General features: G+C 44.5%; 1 protein-coding gene across 1 annotated transcript in view; it reads right to left on the bottom strand.

Annotated features, from left to right (window-relative positions):
- Nucleotides 1-4,052: 4,052 nt before the first annotated feature.
- SMYD2 (SET and MYND domain containing 2) overlaps nt 4,053-14,696 on the bottom strand; it is a gene marked incomplete at its 5' end in the record, with an annotated part of 48,945 nt that continues 38,301 nt past the window's right edge. The window contains 6 exons of the mRNA XM_079697478.1: nt 4,053-4,401; nt 6,350-6,458; nt 8,585-8,764; nt 9,693-9,811; nt 10,500-10,610; nt 12,884-12,986. Coding sequence (XP_079553604.1) covers nt 4,321-4,401; nt 6,350-6,458; nt 8,585-8,764; nt 9,693-9,811; nt 10,500-10,610; nt 12,884-12,986 — 703 coding nt within the window. The 3' untranslated portion in view covers nt 4,053-4,320. The remainder of the gene's footprint in view (nt 4,402-6,349; nt 6,459-8,584; nt 8,765-9,692; nt 9,812-10,499; nt 10,611-12,883; nt 12,987-14,696) is intronic.

The raw sequence follows: 14,696 nt of genomic DNA, 5'->3' as shown, positions 1-14,696 counted from the left end.
CTAAAGGAAATAAAAGCAAAAATAAACAAATGGGACCTAATTAAACTTAGAAGCTTTTTACACAGTAGCCAGGCAACCACTGATAAAACAAAATGACAACCTACTGAATGGAATAAAACATTTGCAAATGTTATGACCAATAAGGGATTAATATCCCACATATATAAACAGCTCATACAACTCAACATCAAAAAAAAAACCCTATTAAAAAATGGGCAGAAGAGCTGGCTTTTTTCCCAAAGGAAATGCAGATGGCCAACAGGCACATGAAAAGATGCTCAACATCACTAATCATCAGGGAAATGCAAATCAAAACTACACTGAGATATCGCCTCACACCTGTCAGAAATGGCTATTATCAAAAATAACACAAATAACAAATGCTGGCGAGGATGCAGAGAAAAAGGAACCCTCGTGCACTGTTGGTAGGAATGTAAATTGCTGCATCCACTGTGGAAAACAGTATGGAGGTTTCTTAAAAAACTAAAAATAGAACTACATTCCACTCCTGGGTATATATCTGAAGAAAACAAAAACCCTAATTCGAAAAGATACATGCACCCCAACATTCATAGCAGCATTATGTACAACTGCCAAGATATGGAAGCAACCTAAGTGTCCACCAACAGATGAATGGATAAAGAATATGTGGTACATATATACAATGGAATACTACTCAGCCATAAAAAAGAATAAAATTTTGCCATTTTCAGTAACATGGATGGACTTGGAGGGCATTAAACTTGGTGAAATAAGTCAGACAAAAACAAATACTGTGTGAAATCACTTATATGTGGAATTTAAAAAACACAACAAACTAATGAATGTAAGAACAACAAAAAGCAGACTCAGAGATATAGAGAACCAACTAGTGGTTACCAGTGTGGAGAGGGAATGGAGAGGGCAATATAGGGGTAGGGGATTAAGAGGTACAAACTATTAGGTATAAAATAAGCTACAAGCATATATTGTAAAACAGGGGAAATATAGCCAACATTTTATAATAACTGTAAATTGAGTAAAACCTTTAAAAACTGTGAATCACTGTATTGTATACCTATAACTTTTATCATATTGTACAGCATCTACTTTAACAGAAAAAAATATGATACTAGACAAAATACCAATGAACATGGAGAGAAGTCAAGTAGAATGGCAAGAGAATAGGTACATACACTAATTTGTTTTGTCATTCATGGAATGAGTAAATGGACTCAGTTTCTTTGGCTGATGAACAGAAAAAGTAGTCTTACCCTATAGTTTAGACATAAAACTAACCATGAGTAGATAGCCCTGTTTACTTCCAAATACTGTACTAGCAGGAAGCAAATTAAAAAAGAGAGAAAAGAAAACTCAAAAGGGCAAAAGATAAATATAAGAAAAACACAAATATGCAATAAAATGACAAAAACAGGATCAAACACATCAATTTCATGTGATTTTACTTTTTTTTAATCTTTAACAACAAATAGGGAAAACCTGTCAGACTTAACAGTTAAGAAATATATAGAAGAAAAGAGATCTTTCCTAATAGCTATAGAAAACATAAAATCTAGGAATTAAGAAGAATGTGCAGGACCTGTATAAACGTAACTAAACTACTTCAGAGGCAAAATGTAGACAAACTGATAAACTCATCACATTCTTGGATAGAAAGACTCATGAAGAGGTCAGTTCTCTGAGTACCAATGAGTTCAATGCAATTCTAATAAATATTCCAGGAGTACTTTTGCTGGGGGAGTAGGGAAAGGCCATGAGAGGACTTGGCCAAGTGATTCTAAAGTACTTTGTAGGGTTAAACATGGGAGAATGGTCAGAAAAACTCCAGAGAATGCAAAAGGATTAGCCCTAGTAGATACTAAAAGTTCTGCAGTGCAACAATAATTAAAAGTACTTTACTTCTATAGTAGACGGATCAATGGAATGAAACACTGCTGAAATAAACCTAAGTCTTAGGGAAATGATAATGGTATCATTTCAAATCAGCAGGGGAAAAGAAATCATTCCATAAACAATGCTGGCATAAGTGGCTAGCAATTTTGAACATTAAAAAATTTAGAGTACTATTAGATCCCTTAACCATTAAACAATGTATTAAATAAAACAATTCCAGATAGATCATAGACAAAGTTGTATTTCTTTTCTTCATTTAAAAATGAAAATAAAATCTGCCTTAGTACAAGTGTCATGAAAAATAAAGTTAATGGACAACCAGGGGAAAATATTGTCAACACAACAAAGAGTTAATATCCCAATATACATTGAGATCTTAGAAATTATTATGAACGGCATAAATAACAAAATAGGCAATGGCTGTGAATATCAACTCACAGAAGAAACACAATAATTCCTAAGTATATGAAAAAGTGCCCAACTTCATTAATAAATGCATATAAACAAAATAGTTCACACATTATGTTGGCAAAAAAATTTAAACAATACAGTGTTATGAGCGTAGAGGAAAACAAATACTAAAAATATTATATTCTATTGGTACCTGATACAGTTTTTTAAAAAGGAAATGTGGCCATACTTATTCAAATAAAAAAAGTTTCCACTATTTGATCCTGAAATTTCACTTCTAGGAATCTGTCTCCAAAAATGGTACCCCATGTCAGCAAAGCTATACGTCTAAGACTGTTCACTGTGGTGTCGTTTATAATAGCAGCAAAGTGGAAAACCCACATCTCCATAAATAAGAGAATGGCTGAACAGATTATGACATACACATTCCATGCAACGTTCTGCCTCTAAAGAGAATGAAGCAAATCTGTAAATGCTGAAATGAAAAGGGTCCCTATTGTTAGGTCAGAGAAGCAGACTACAAAATATGTCAGTACCATTCTGCCTTTGTTTTTCTAAATCTATTTATACAGATATACTATACGGGCGTGGAAAACACTGGGGCCACATAAGCAAACTATCACAGTGGTTACCTCTGGGTGGTAGGACTGCTGAGAAAGAAGGAACAGCTCACTTTTTCATAGAATTTAAAATTATTGAGAAATTATTACCTTTACCAATTTTATAAAACCTAGACAGATGTTGGGCTAAGCTTATTTTAGGCCTAGCTACAGAGTAAATTTGCATTCTTAAAACACTAAGCTCCCCAGAGCCAGGACTATGCCTTCTTCATCTCTATGCACTTGGAGCATGTTTTGCATATAGTAGGTGTTCAGTAAACATCTTAATGCACTTCACTGAACAAGAGAAGGCATTCTACCTGCTGAATCCGCTGTGTGCAGTTAACTGCAAGTGAGAGATGTGTGTGGGTGTCTGTAGATGAGGAAGGAAGGATAACAGACCAGATTCACAGCTGTTTCCAAGCTGTTTGCAGACCATGAATCTGAAAGAAAGCTGAGTGTAAACTCCATCAAGCTTTAATTATTACCTAATGAGGAGGTTCCTCTCTTTGGATCAGAAGAAACTCATCTAAGAAACATCCCTGCACTGCGGTGCTCAGGGCTGTGCCCCTCTCTGCAGCAGCTGCTGAGAAACTTGCAGGTTGCTGTGGTCCAGGCTGTGGCGAAGCTGGATTCCTGCCGGCCGTGCAGGGAGAGATCAGCGTTTGCTCAAGAACATGGAGTCGGTAAGGAAAAAATGTTTCTCCTGCTCAGGCTTACCCTGAGCACAGAATCATTATGCACTGAAGGGATACCAGACACTGGACAGAAAAAACTGAAACTGACGCATTCTCCTGCCAGGGAGGGGCACCCATATCACTCAACTGCTCTCAGCTACTGGTACCTTTCTTCCCTTCTTGCACCTTCTCAGTCTTGGGTCTTGTCGTCCTCCATGGGCACTGTATAGGGAAAGCAGCTGCAGGCTAACGAGGCTGCAGACCCCACTCCTGGGGGTGAGCATGCCTGGGCTCCCTGCCTGATGCAGAACAGGTGCAACATCCATGCCAAGACCCGGCTCCATCACCACTTCGACGTCCTCCCCCACCCCGACCGACAGGGGAATACACAAACTTCACATACTATTACCTTTTTAAATTCTCTTTCATTATTCATGTTTGTTTAGAACATTACAGTAGGCATGAAGGGAAAAGTAACTGCATTTTAAAATGTATATTATAATATATGAGACCATGCCATTATCTTTTAGGGGAAAAAAGCATTCAAAAATTAATTTGATATTAAGGTTAAAGATTAAGACCAACATCCAAGTAAGCCATTTGTAAGGTTAAGTGCAAGTCGTGTTTTCATTCCAATGAGTTTACAGAGATGCTGGCATGACGTGTATGATGTGAAACGGTGAAATCCTCGAAGGTTTCTGCACTTGGATTTAAATAAAAATTAAAATGTCAGCATAGTTTCAGTGGCTTTCAATTTCCTGTTTGATCTCAGAAATGTATGGATGGTCTTTGCCATGAGCTACTTCCATGATGGCAATGGCCTAGGAGAGAGAGAACAGGGGTTGAGAGCCTGAAGCCAGTCCCCTTGCCCCTCCCCCGGGCTAACTTTAATTCAGGCTGGACCTCTCTGCTTGAAGGCACAGGATGCAAACTGGCTTTCAGAGCCTGTGTTAGCCTCCAGAGTCTGGCTTTTTAAAAAAAAAAGAAAAGAGGACAAGATTCTCTCACACCCAACTAGTCACCCAGTCTCTACTGCTGAGGAAAACATTCTTCAGTAAGCTGAAGAAATGATAGAGAAATTGATTTAGGGACAAACCTTTTTGATTTTAGTTCATATTACTAATGTGTAAGACAGGACTAAACCGTTTTTCCCTTTCAAAAAGTGCATGCTTACATCTTTATACATATTCTTTAAAAACTTAAAAAGGCACAAGTTTCATGTGAGGAATCCAGAGAGCACATATTTAATAAGGTTTCTTTAAGTGCAAGAGTTTCCAGTGGCTCCATTATTTTCTAGCTGTGTGACCTTGGGCAATTTACTTAACTACTCTGTGCCTCACTTTCCTCATCTGTAAAATAGGAATAACACATACCTCTCAGAGTTGTTGATACACATAAAGTGTTTAGAATAGTGCCTGGCACATAGGAATTACATATCTAATGTAATCCATAATAATTTATTTTGCTCTTTTGTATTCAACTGTATTCTTCACAGATCGAAAAACTTAAATTATTCCCACGTCCCCCAAACAGGGAATTTTTGATGGCCTGTGACTCTGACGGGCCTTCCTTTCTATTCTACCATTCTCTTCCTAGATCTCAAACCAACAGGAGTGTGAGCCTTCAGGAATCGCCTGGTTTAAATGTCTCTCCTTGCCCCCTGCATTCACGTCAGGACTCGTGTTCCTTCCTCAGATCTACTCTATCCTTCCTTGATCAGCAATTCGTTACTTAACAGCACTCTGCCGTTGAGACCTAACTGGTTAATTTTTTTCCAACCTCACCAAAGCAATAAATGTCATCTTAGAAGACAAATTCCACAGCTTAAAAACAGAAAATTTTATCCTTAACTCCCACTTCGAGGCTGGGTCAGCCCTGGCCCTTCCATTTGGGACGTCGGACCTTACTCCATCTTCCCGTATACTGTATTGGGAAGATTTGGGGAATCTGGAGAATTAGGCATCCAGGCCTAGTCCACGGCCCCAACTTTCACAAAGATTCTCTTAACAGGTATGAACAGATTGTCCAAAGGTTACAGATTATCAACTTTTGTCTTCTACATAAATAATAACTGTCCCAAAGATTGTACTTTATCAACTGTTGATTCCTATATAAACAGCAATGAGAACCAATACTCGGGATGGTGGCTGTGCTTCTGTGAGCGGCAGGGCCTGGCACATAACCATACTCAATGAACGCTAACGATGATTATTAAGCCTATTTTAGAAACTGCAAATGGATAATCCTCATGCTGAGGGCCTCTCCAGACCCAACTGCCTTGATTTCACCACAATCAGGCATCACGAATCTGTAAATCCTAAAGGGCAGAAATTTGGAGAATTCCCTCACTACGGTCTCCTGACCTATCCATGGCCCCTTTTTTATTTTTTCTTTCTTTTTATCAGTAATAGTGGACCAGAAAAGACATTTTAATAATGCCAGCCTCATACCATGATCACATACTTATAGCACTTCCATGGCTTCCCAGGGGACAAAGGGCAAGTACCCCCTTCCCCACAGCCGTGAACCTGTAACCACAATGTGGACACCCCTTTCCCAACAGAAGGGTCAGGATGCAAACGTGCCAAAGGCTCAGTTACTTACTACCCTGCCGCCTGCTGAATCCACCCGCCTCCCACTCCTATGGCCGGAGGGCGGCCAAGGGCTAGTCTTTCCCCACGACTCTGTCAGTCACCCGAGTCCTGCAGGAAGGGAAGTGTGAGGAGTCTGTCCGGCACTGGGCCTCCTAACCTCACATCACACACATACCTTCTTCAGAGCTCTCTCCCCAGCAGCTTTGTTCTCCAGGCCCATGTACAATCTTCCCAGCTTCAGCCACATAGAGGCCACGTTGAGGGAGTACAGAGGATAGTGCTTACTGGAAGGACAGAAGAGACAACAGGCCACCTTGTCAATGGCTGCCGAGAGCCCACAGGCCGGGTGCAGTGAGCTGTGGTCGCCCAGCTGATGGCCACACTCTCCACAGCAGCCAGGCTCCTCCAGACCCCGGCAGGTGCTGGGTGGAGGGCATGGATGGTTCAACCCTGTCTACCCATCATGGATGCAGTTCATTTTATGCAGTTTGTGTGTTTCTGAAAAACCACATTAAAAACTACAGGGGAGATCCTATGGAAAAACATGTATAAACACAACATTCAGTCCCAGCCCCAGATTTTTGTCTTTTAGGTGCACGCATCGCAGGGCATTGGGAAAATTCCCTCTTTATGAGGACAATAGGCCTATCCCCTCATATTAAAAAGACAGTATACTTAAAGATACAAACATACCAATGTCTCAAGACATTGGCTTTCTGTCACACTCTATGATATCAGTTGGTTTGGCAAAATTATATATAAGCTCTCTGAAGTCAGGTACACACCTCCTACTTCTTCTAGATATTCCTTCTCTATTGCCCAGGAGAAGGCTTTGTAGACAGCAGGTATTCTCTCTGGTTTTAACTGAAGGCTGACTGATGGGGCCTACCTAGGAAGGAGCCATCTCCCTAGGAACGGAGACCAGGAGGCAGGGGGTGTGTGTGTGTGTGTGTGTGTGTGTGTGTGTGTGTGTGTGTGTGTGTGTGTGTGTGTGTGTGTGTGTGTGTGTGTGTGTGTGTGTGTGTGTGTGTGTGTGTGTGTGTGTGTGTGTGTGTGTGTGTGTGTGTGTGTGTGTGTGTGTGTGTGTGTGTGTGTGTGTGTGTGTGTGTGTGTGTGTTTTCAAGGTGTTTATTTACAGGCTGGTCTGTTCTACCTGCTCTATCCTCAAAGTCCATCCAAAACAGATACATTCTAGCTGTATTCCTAGGCAGCGGGCAGCTTGCTGCCCAGAGGGATCCCTAGAGGCAGCAACCAAGAGAAGGCCAGGGCTGGGCCCCCCAGTAGAGCTCCCTAAGCTAACAGAGGGTCCAGCACAGCAAGCCCTGCTGGGAGAGCAACCACAAGGCCAACATTCACTCTCATTCTCTGTCTCTCTCCCTATAGATCTACAGAGGGACGTGTACATGGCCTAGAGGACTTCCTCACCCACCTCAGGAAGAAGGACAGGCTTTGAGATTATCCCTGAAGTATCAAATTCTGTTTCCAGGAGCAGATTTTAGGAGCTGGCTTCCCCCACGGGCTCCCCCTGCTGGCTAATCAGGGCACTGTGAGGTAAGTGGAGGGCCGACTGGGCAGTGGAAATTCAGACTGGACATAAACTTTACAGTTCCCAATCTTAGAACTTGAAGAAGTACTGAGGGCTTCTCAAAAGCCCTCAGGGTGCTTCTGGAACACAGACACTTCAAGTCCAATACCCAGAGATTCTGATCCACTTGGTCTTGGAGAGGACCCTGTAAATGCATAACGTACATGTGTTTAACAGACACCCCAGTGGTCTGATCTAGGCCATCCAGGCCCTGAAGTGGCTACTCAGAGCCTCCTTCTGTCACCCACTTTAAGGTTTACTAACCCTCTCAACATGGAAACTTCCCCACGGTTAACATTCATTATTACTACAAGTTAAAACCCAACTTATTTTATTCAAATCTAGGGGAGGTTATTAAATAACCACAGACAACACACCAGTCCCAGAGTTTCCCCATTTGCAAACCTGATGCTGCACCCTGAGAAAAGCAAAAGAAGGGGAGAGAAAACCACTAATGGATTACTAAGTGCCATTTAACTTGGAAGGCATGGGAGGGAAACAAAACAACCCGGTGGCTTTTTAATACTGGTCTGAATTAACTACTGTGGACGGAGTACCCTGAATGGGTCCTGGGAGGGATCCTGCCCCAGCACCCCCTGCATCACCTCAGCCTGCCTCCCTGGGTGCCTCTTCTGGGTGGTGGAGGGCACAGGCCGGGCCCAGCGGAAGCACCCTGTGCCTGCACCTCCAGATGTGTACAGAGGAGAGAAAGCTGCTCCTGGCATGCTCCAACATGACAGCATCAAGATAGAACACCCAAGGGACCATTCTAAATCACCCACTTCCATTCTGTGCTAAGATGATGGGAAGAGCCACTGCACTCACCTGTAGGGCTGGATGATTTTCTGTCCGTACCGCAGGGCTCCCTCCCAGTCCTGCATGTACAAGCAGACGCCCATGGCCTGGTACATCATGTGCAGCATGTACACGTTACTGTCCTCAAACACACAGCTCATCTTCTCCTGGCTGAGCTCGCAGATCTCCAGCAGCTCACTAGGGGGTGCTCTGGAGTCAAGGAAAGGACAGGCCTGGCAGATCAGCTAGGAGGCTTCCCAAGGCCCCAGGGGCAAGGAGTTACTATTTTGTTCACTCCATCCCTAGCTTCACCCTCCGAAAAAGTAAATTACAGAAAGCCGGGCAAAAGTGAAAGGAGTCATATTTTTCTGGAAGAAAAAAACTAGGAGAAACGGGAGACCTCAGCTGTTAAACACAAAGAATTTTAGCCACAGGGAACAGAGCCTCCTTTCAGCTGTAAACAATGTTGATTAGAATCAAAAATCTTCAACTTTCTAGTTAAATTTAAATCCTCACCCAAGCTGAGAATTTTCGCTAAAGTTCTTAAGGAAAAAGTCCCCACCATGGGAACGTTCTTTTTTACACTCAGAAGAAAATGTGCCTTTCTCCAATTTCCTGTCACTGGTTTTCTTTCTTTCTTCAGTACGAATCTAATGCCTTTTCAACACCCAAGAAAATGCTATACCATAGCGGTTAAGAATATGGATTGTGCTAGCAGACCTGGGGCAAAACCTGGCTCGGCCCTGGCGAACTGTGTCCCTTGGGCAAATTACTTGCTATCTATGAGCCTGTTTCCATCTGTTACACAGCAAAACCCTTGGTGAGGTGCCTTGCCCAAAGGAAGATACCCAGTCAGTGAGGGTCTTCAAGGAACTGTTCTGCAGTTTTAGACAATAAAAGTCTTCCACAAGGATGCACTCCTGAGCAAACTAGTCAAACGAGGAGAAACAGATAAGGTCAACATCATGAAATGCTGATGTAGTTGCCTCGAAGTGATGGATGGCGAGTAAATCTTTAAACATTTACCAGGACACATCCTTCCTCCAATATTCAGGATCTGAAACCCATTCTTCTCCCGTTCCCCGTGCCCAGCTCCCCAACACTCCCTGTAAAGGAGGGTTGGTTGTAAAGGATATATTTGTAGTGCTTGGCCCACCGGAACTCCTCAATGACATTGCGTGCATATCTGACCATGTCACGGATGGCTTCTGCCTTTGGGGGATCATTGAGCTTCCGGATTTCCACCTTGGCCTTATCCTGAGGAAAGTGTCCACAGGTTACTTCCCACGGAAACCATACTGATGGGGAAACCTCTCAAACAGCACGTTTTCCCATGCAGAGGTAGAGGCTTACCCATTCTAAAGTTACAAAAGAATGAAAGGGAATCAGGCAGGGGATCTAAGAGAAGTTCAATACTCATTACTTTTTAATAAATAAACAAAAATATTTATTTTCTAGACCCTCCTTATCTAGGTAAGACACCGAGAATATGTTTGCTGTGGGCAGATATGTGTGTTCAGACATCTGTGAAATCAAGAGAATAGAAATAAGGAGGGGTGCCATTGACAAAATAATTTGCGCAATGCCAGAAAAAATTCTTCAGATTCTGCTGAATAGGTGGGAAAGCTTGAAAATGTTTCTTTCTCATGTGCTTTTTCCCTTCCCTCTCTTTTGAGCAGCCATTTCTTTTCAAGACATAGCAATTTGGCAAATCCTTCTCTTATCTGAACAATGTGATGGAAATGTTTTAATCAGCTGCGAGAATCAGGTTTGAACAAAGATCTGGTCTAACTGGATTCCCCCGGGCTAATGCTAGTAAGGCGGGTTTAAAGCCTCAAAAATACGACAGGAGGAGACGCCCCAAGTCAAACAGGGGTGCTCGTTTGGCACAGAGGCCCTGAGAGAGAGAGCACAGTCAGCACTTGTGCTGGATCGGGGAGTTTACCTTGTCTTTGGTGGTGCACTCCTGGCACTCACAGGTGAAGAAATAAGAATCTCTTAACCGGTCATTCCTATCTTCTGTTGGGTACAGGAGGTCAATGTAGCTGGTAAAAACCTAAGGGGGTCCAAAAAGTTGATGCTGCAGATTGCTACAGGCCAACTCACGCCTTATCCTGCCTGTCGCTCTGCAAACATTCCTGATGCTGACCTTGCAGGGACAGGAGGGCCAGAGCTCAGGATACAGTCTTTTACCTTAACACACTGAATTCCTTAAACTGAGCACCCGCTAGTGTTGCTCACCTCCTTGTGGTGAAAAGAAAGGGCTTCTCTACCCATCTCCTACAGAATCAAGGAATCACTAACACGGTAATTTGGAAGGTTGAAAGCATCCCGTTTCCTTCCTCCCCAGAGAGCAAGCCGTGAATCTGGCCCAGCAGTAGATGCCCTTGTCTTGTGTATAGAAGCAAAGGCCACGATGGGCAGAGTCTACTCATCCTTGGGATTGGCCCTGCCCTCTCTCTTCCTGGTCTTTGTTTAGCCTCTTTGATCTCACAACCCGGGATGGCCTAGATGCACTGCTGGGTGGGTGCAGGGGGGACATGGACACACACATGGTATGTTTCCCTTTATCCTGCCATCAGCTGGCAATGGAGCAGGAAGCTCGGCTCAGCAGGCCGGGAGAGGCCAGCACAGGGAGGATGCAGCTCCTAGGCCACCAGCAAGCTGCTGCCTTACCCAGCTGGGCCAGAGAACTTGGAAAAGTCCTACCTTTGGGCTCATCAAGTTCTCCCGTCCTTGCTTTTTTTCTAACGGGCTCTATAACAGACTTGTAGCATATGGAGGAGGCCGGCATTTAACTGTCCATTATCTACTCACTGGGATGGCACTCGCTGCTCGTCCCACACCATCAGGCAAACGTCTGACTGAACAGATGGAGGTCCCAAAGCCGTCACTGTGCCAGTAACCTCGGGCACTGGCAGGCAGGCGAGGGTGGGGGACCCACACAGGCCAGGTGCTTGCAGGTGCCCTGAGCTCTCCCCAGTGCAACAGGCAGTAACAGAGACCCTGTGGCTCATCTGACACCTCAGGGAGTGGCTTTTTCCCCTTTGTAGAGCAGGTAACCCCCAAAACAGTGACTTGCCCAAAAGGAGGAGATTGCATGTCTGACTTGTGACAGCAGGAGGGCAAAACAACAGGAGCAAGCCTTGCCCTGCCCCAGTGGCCAGAGCCTGCCTCATCTCTTTGAGATGACTGATGGGCACATAGTGCAACAGACAGAAGGGCCCAGAAGATGGCGACAAAGGCCGCTCGCGGCCCAGACGCAGCCAGTCCAGGTGACAAACTGCTCCAGGCAGCCCCAAGCATGGGTCCTGGTGACTTAGGTTTCTACTGACTGCAATCGGCTGTTTTAACAAAAGAGGCACCGGGCAGCCTCCACAAGACACTCGGAAACTAGGATACCGACTCAAAACAAGATGCCTTCCTCAGGACGAACTCCACAAAGGGTGGAAAGTCTGATCTGTACCTGGGGCGTGGGGCTCCCAGTTTAGCTGTGGGTTAGTTAACAATGTCCAGAGAAACCGAGGCCCATATCATTTCCTACACTAATCATGATATTTAAAAAATTCGAAATATCCAGACATGCGACTTAAAAAATAGCATTAGAGATTATTTAAACTGAAATGTATCTAAAGTGGGTGATTACATGCCCTAAAAATTCATGTGTCTTGCTAGGGATATTAAGATTTACTTTAAGAAAGTATAGCATACATCTGGCAAGGCCTGGCCAGCGTTCTCAAGGCACCTGACATGGTAGTTATGGACCCACAGCACAGGAAAGGAGAGGGAATCACTGACCAGATTCGCTCCATATCCCTAAGTTAGGGAGGGAAGCTAATGGTGGCCCTTGGCCACAGACTGCCTCTACCTGTCCCATCAGTGTGTATACCCGGCCATCTGCATTCCATTCCTAGAAAGTGAACCCTCCCAAGTTCAGATGTGGAACTGATACGACGTGAACCGTTGATGTCATTTGGAGTTGTAACTTTAGTTAGCTACTGCTGGGTTGCTTTTCTCTTTGCGGGCCGGGGGGGAACAGGCCAAAATTCATGAATCAAAAATAAACTCAAACCCAATTATTTGGAAATGGGAATACACAGACTCTAAGATTGCATTTTGGCCATTTTGGCAGTCTCAATTTTCTATAAATCTCTGTGAGGAACCTTACTCGAATCTATTCTTCCCTGGTTTCTTTTTTTGGCCACAGATGGACATGGCGAGAGCCAAATGGAAGCTGAAAGTTTGGATCAAGCCACAGGTCTGACCCTGAACCCTGGAGGGACTGAGGATGGTACTCACCACCACGGCTGCCCTCAGCCACGCACTCACCTCCTCTCCCGGGTGGATTTCCTGTACAGCTCTGACTTCTGCCAGGGTCCCCTTGTAGGTCACAATGACATTGGGGCAACAACTATGATTCATCAGTGCAACACTGTCAATCAGAAGAGAAAATCCAATGTTCTCAGGAAGGCAGACGGACTGTTCAGGTAACTCCTTGGCCACTTACTTGCTAAGTTACAGAAACTGGATCTTTGTAGGACATTAAAAAAAATCTAATAGCTGGCCATCAGAGTCTAAGAGGTTGTTGTGCATGCATTTACGACAATATCTAACATCTTGAATTTGAACAATACTGAAAAGTGAGATCTGCAATTCAAAACGGTGATTTCTAAGCCAAAAACGACCTCCCAACCCCCCCGCCCCACAACGATAAAGACAGCAACAACAACAAATTCCTTCCTGTTAAATGCAGGACTCAAAACTCAACACCTACAGTGAACAGCTCCTCCACTGGACACTGTACAAGACAAATGGGCTGTCACTGCCAGGCAGCTTTTTATATCAGAGGATGACTTCTAACATGCTGTCTTTAGATGTTGAGAAATCGCCACCGCGGGAGATACCGGCTTCCTGAGTGAGGGTGTGTGATTCCCTGAGAGACCTGGAGGAGCCCGTCTGAGTCTCTGCACCTCAATTTCCTCATCTGGAAAATTGGGACATTGCTGCTCCGGCTGCTTGCGGTCTGCTTTGCAGGGACGGTGAGGACAGAGAGAGTCGCCTATGCGAGGGCTTTGAGCTTTCTGATTATATCAAGGTCAAAGTTCTGAGAACAGAAATGTCTAAACTACAGGGGAAAAGTGCTTGATCTCTGAAAATGCTGCCTTGGAAATCACAATGCTGATATGATTTCTGCCAAAGGGATTTCTTCCCTCCAATTAAAACTGCCTGGATCCAAACTGGGGCTCAGATGGGCACTCACATCCCTGTGCATCATGGCTCTGGTGGCCGGTGTGACTCGCCTGACCCTCAGTGACCAAAACCCCTTCTCCTGTTTGCTCCATGAACACAAAAAAGCAAGGGGGTTGGAGAGCCTGATGCAGAGGAGTTGCCCCCGGATCGTCGTGTACCAGCGGAGCGGCTGCTAGAGGTCCGGGTGAAGGGGGCGGCTGCCATGGGCAGGGCCATGCCGTGGCTTCCCTGTCTTGTCTGTGGGGAGCCTCACCTCCACCCTGCTTCCCGGCAAGTCATGCACAGAGAATCAGGCACTAGGAAATCGGATAAAGAAAGGCACCAGAAGTTGTTCTTAGTGGAAGAGCAGGTTTCTAGAACCATTTTGCAAAAGTACTAAGTAACTCATTTCAAGACAGATTCCTGGTGATCTTCCTCATGAAGGCGGGGGAGCTGCCCGAAGGCAGGACACCTATCACAACTCGTGCTCTTGGTACCGCCGTTCTCTTGGCAACTGCTGGACAGGGTGAAACCTCAAGCACCACCACTCTTAGCCTTGCTTTCGATCTTTCACATACCAAGAGCAGACATTCCAGAGCTCATTTCAGGGCTGAAGATGTCAAGATGAGCCTTCTAAAGAGGGTCTAATCACCTTTCTCTTCTTTTTCTCCTTCCTTTTCCCAAGGGCAAAGGTCCCAAAGAACCTTTCCCCAAACCACTTCTTTCCTCACCATCAGAATTCAAACTGCAGATAACACCATTTTGGCCACAGAAACAGTAATACTACGGAAATAAACTTTTTGTTTCTCTGGTTCAAGAAAGCCTGTGACAGCTGATCAGGGGACATGGACCTGAACAGATTTTTCTCTGTCCTTCAGACCCGTACGATGCACAGAGCTGGGCAGCAACAGAC

Source organism: Hyperoodon ampullatus, assembly GCF_949752795.1.
Source record: "Hyperoodon ampullatus genome assembly, chromosome: 2".
In the NCBI taxonomy this organism is placed as follows: domain Eukaryota; kingdom Metazoa; phylum Chordata; class Mammalia; order Artiodactyla; family Ziphiidae; genus Hyperoodon; species Hyperoodon ampullatus.
The sequence above is the reverse complement of the archived record's forward strand: the minus strand, read 5'-3'. Positions and strand labels throughout refer to the sequence as shown.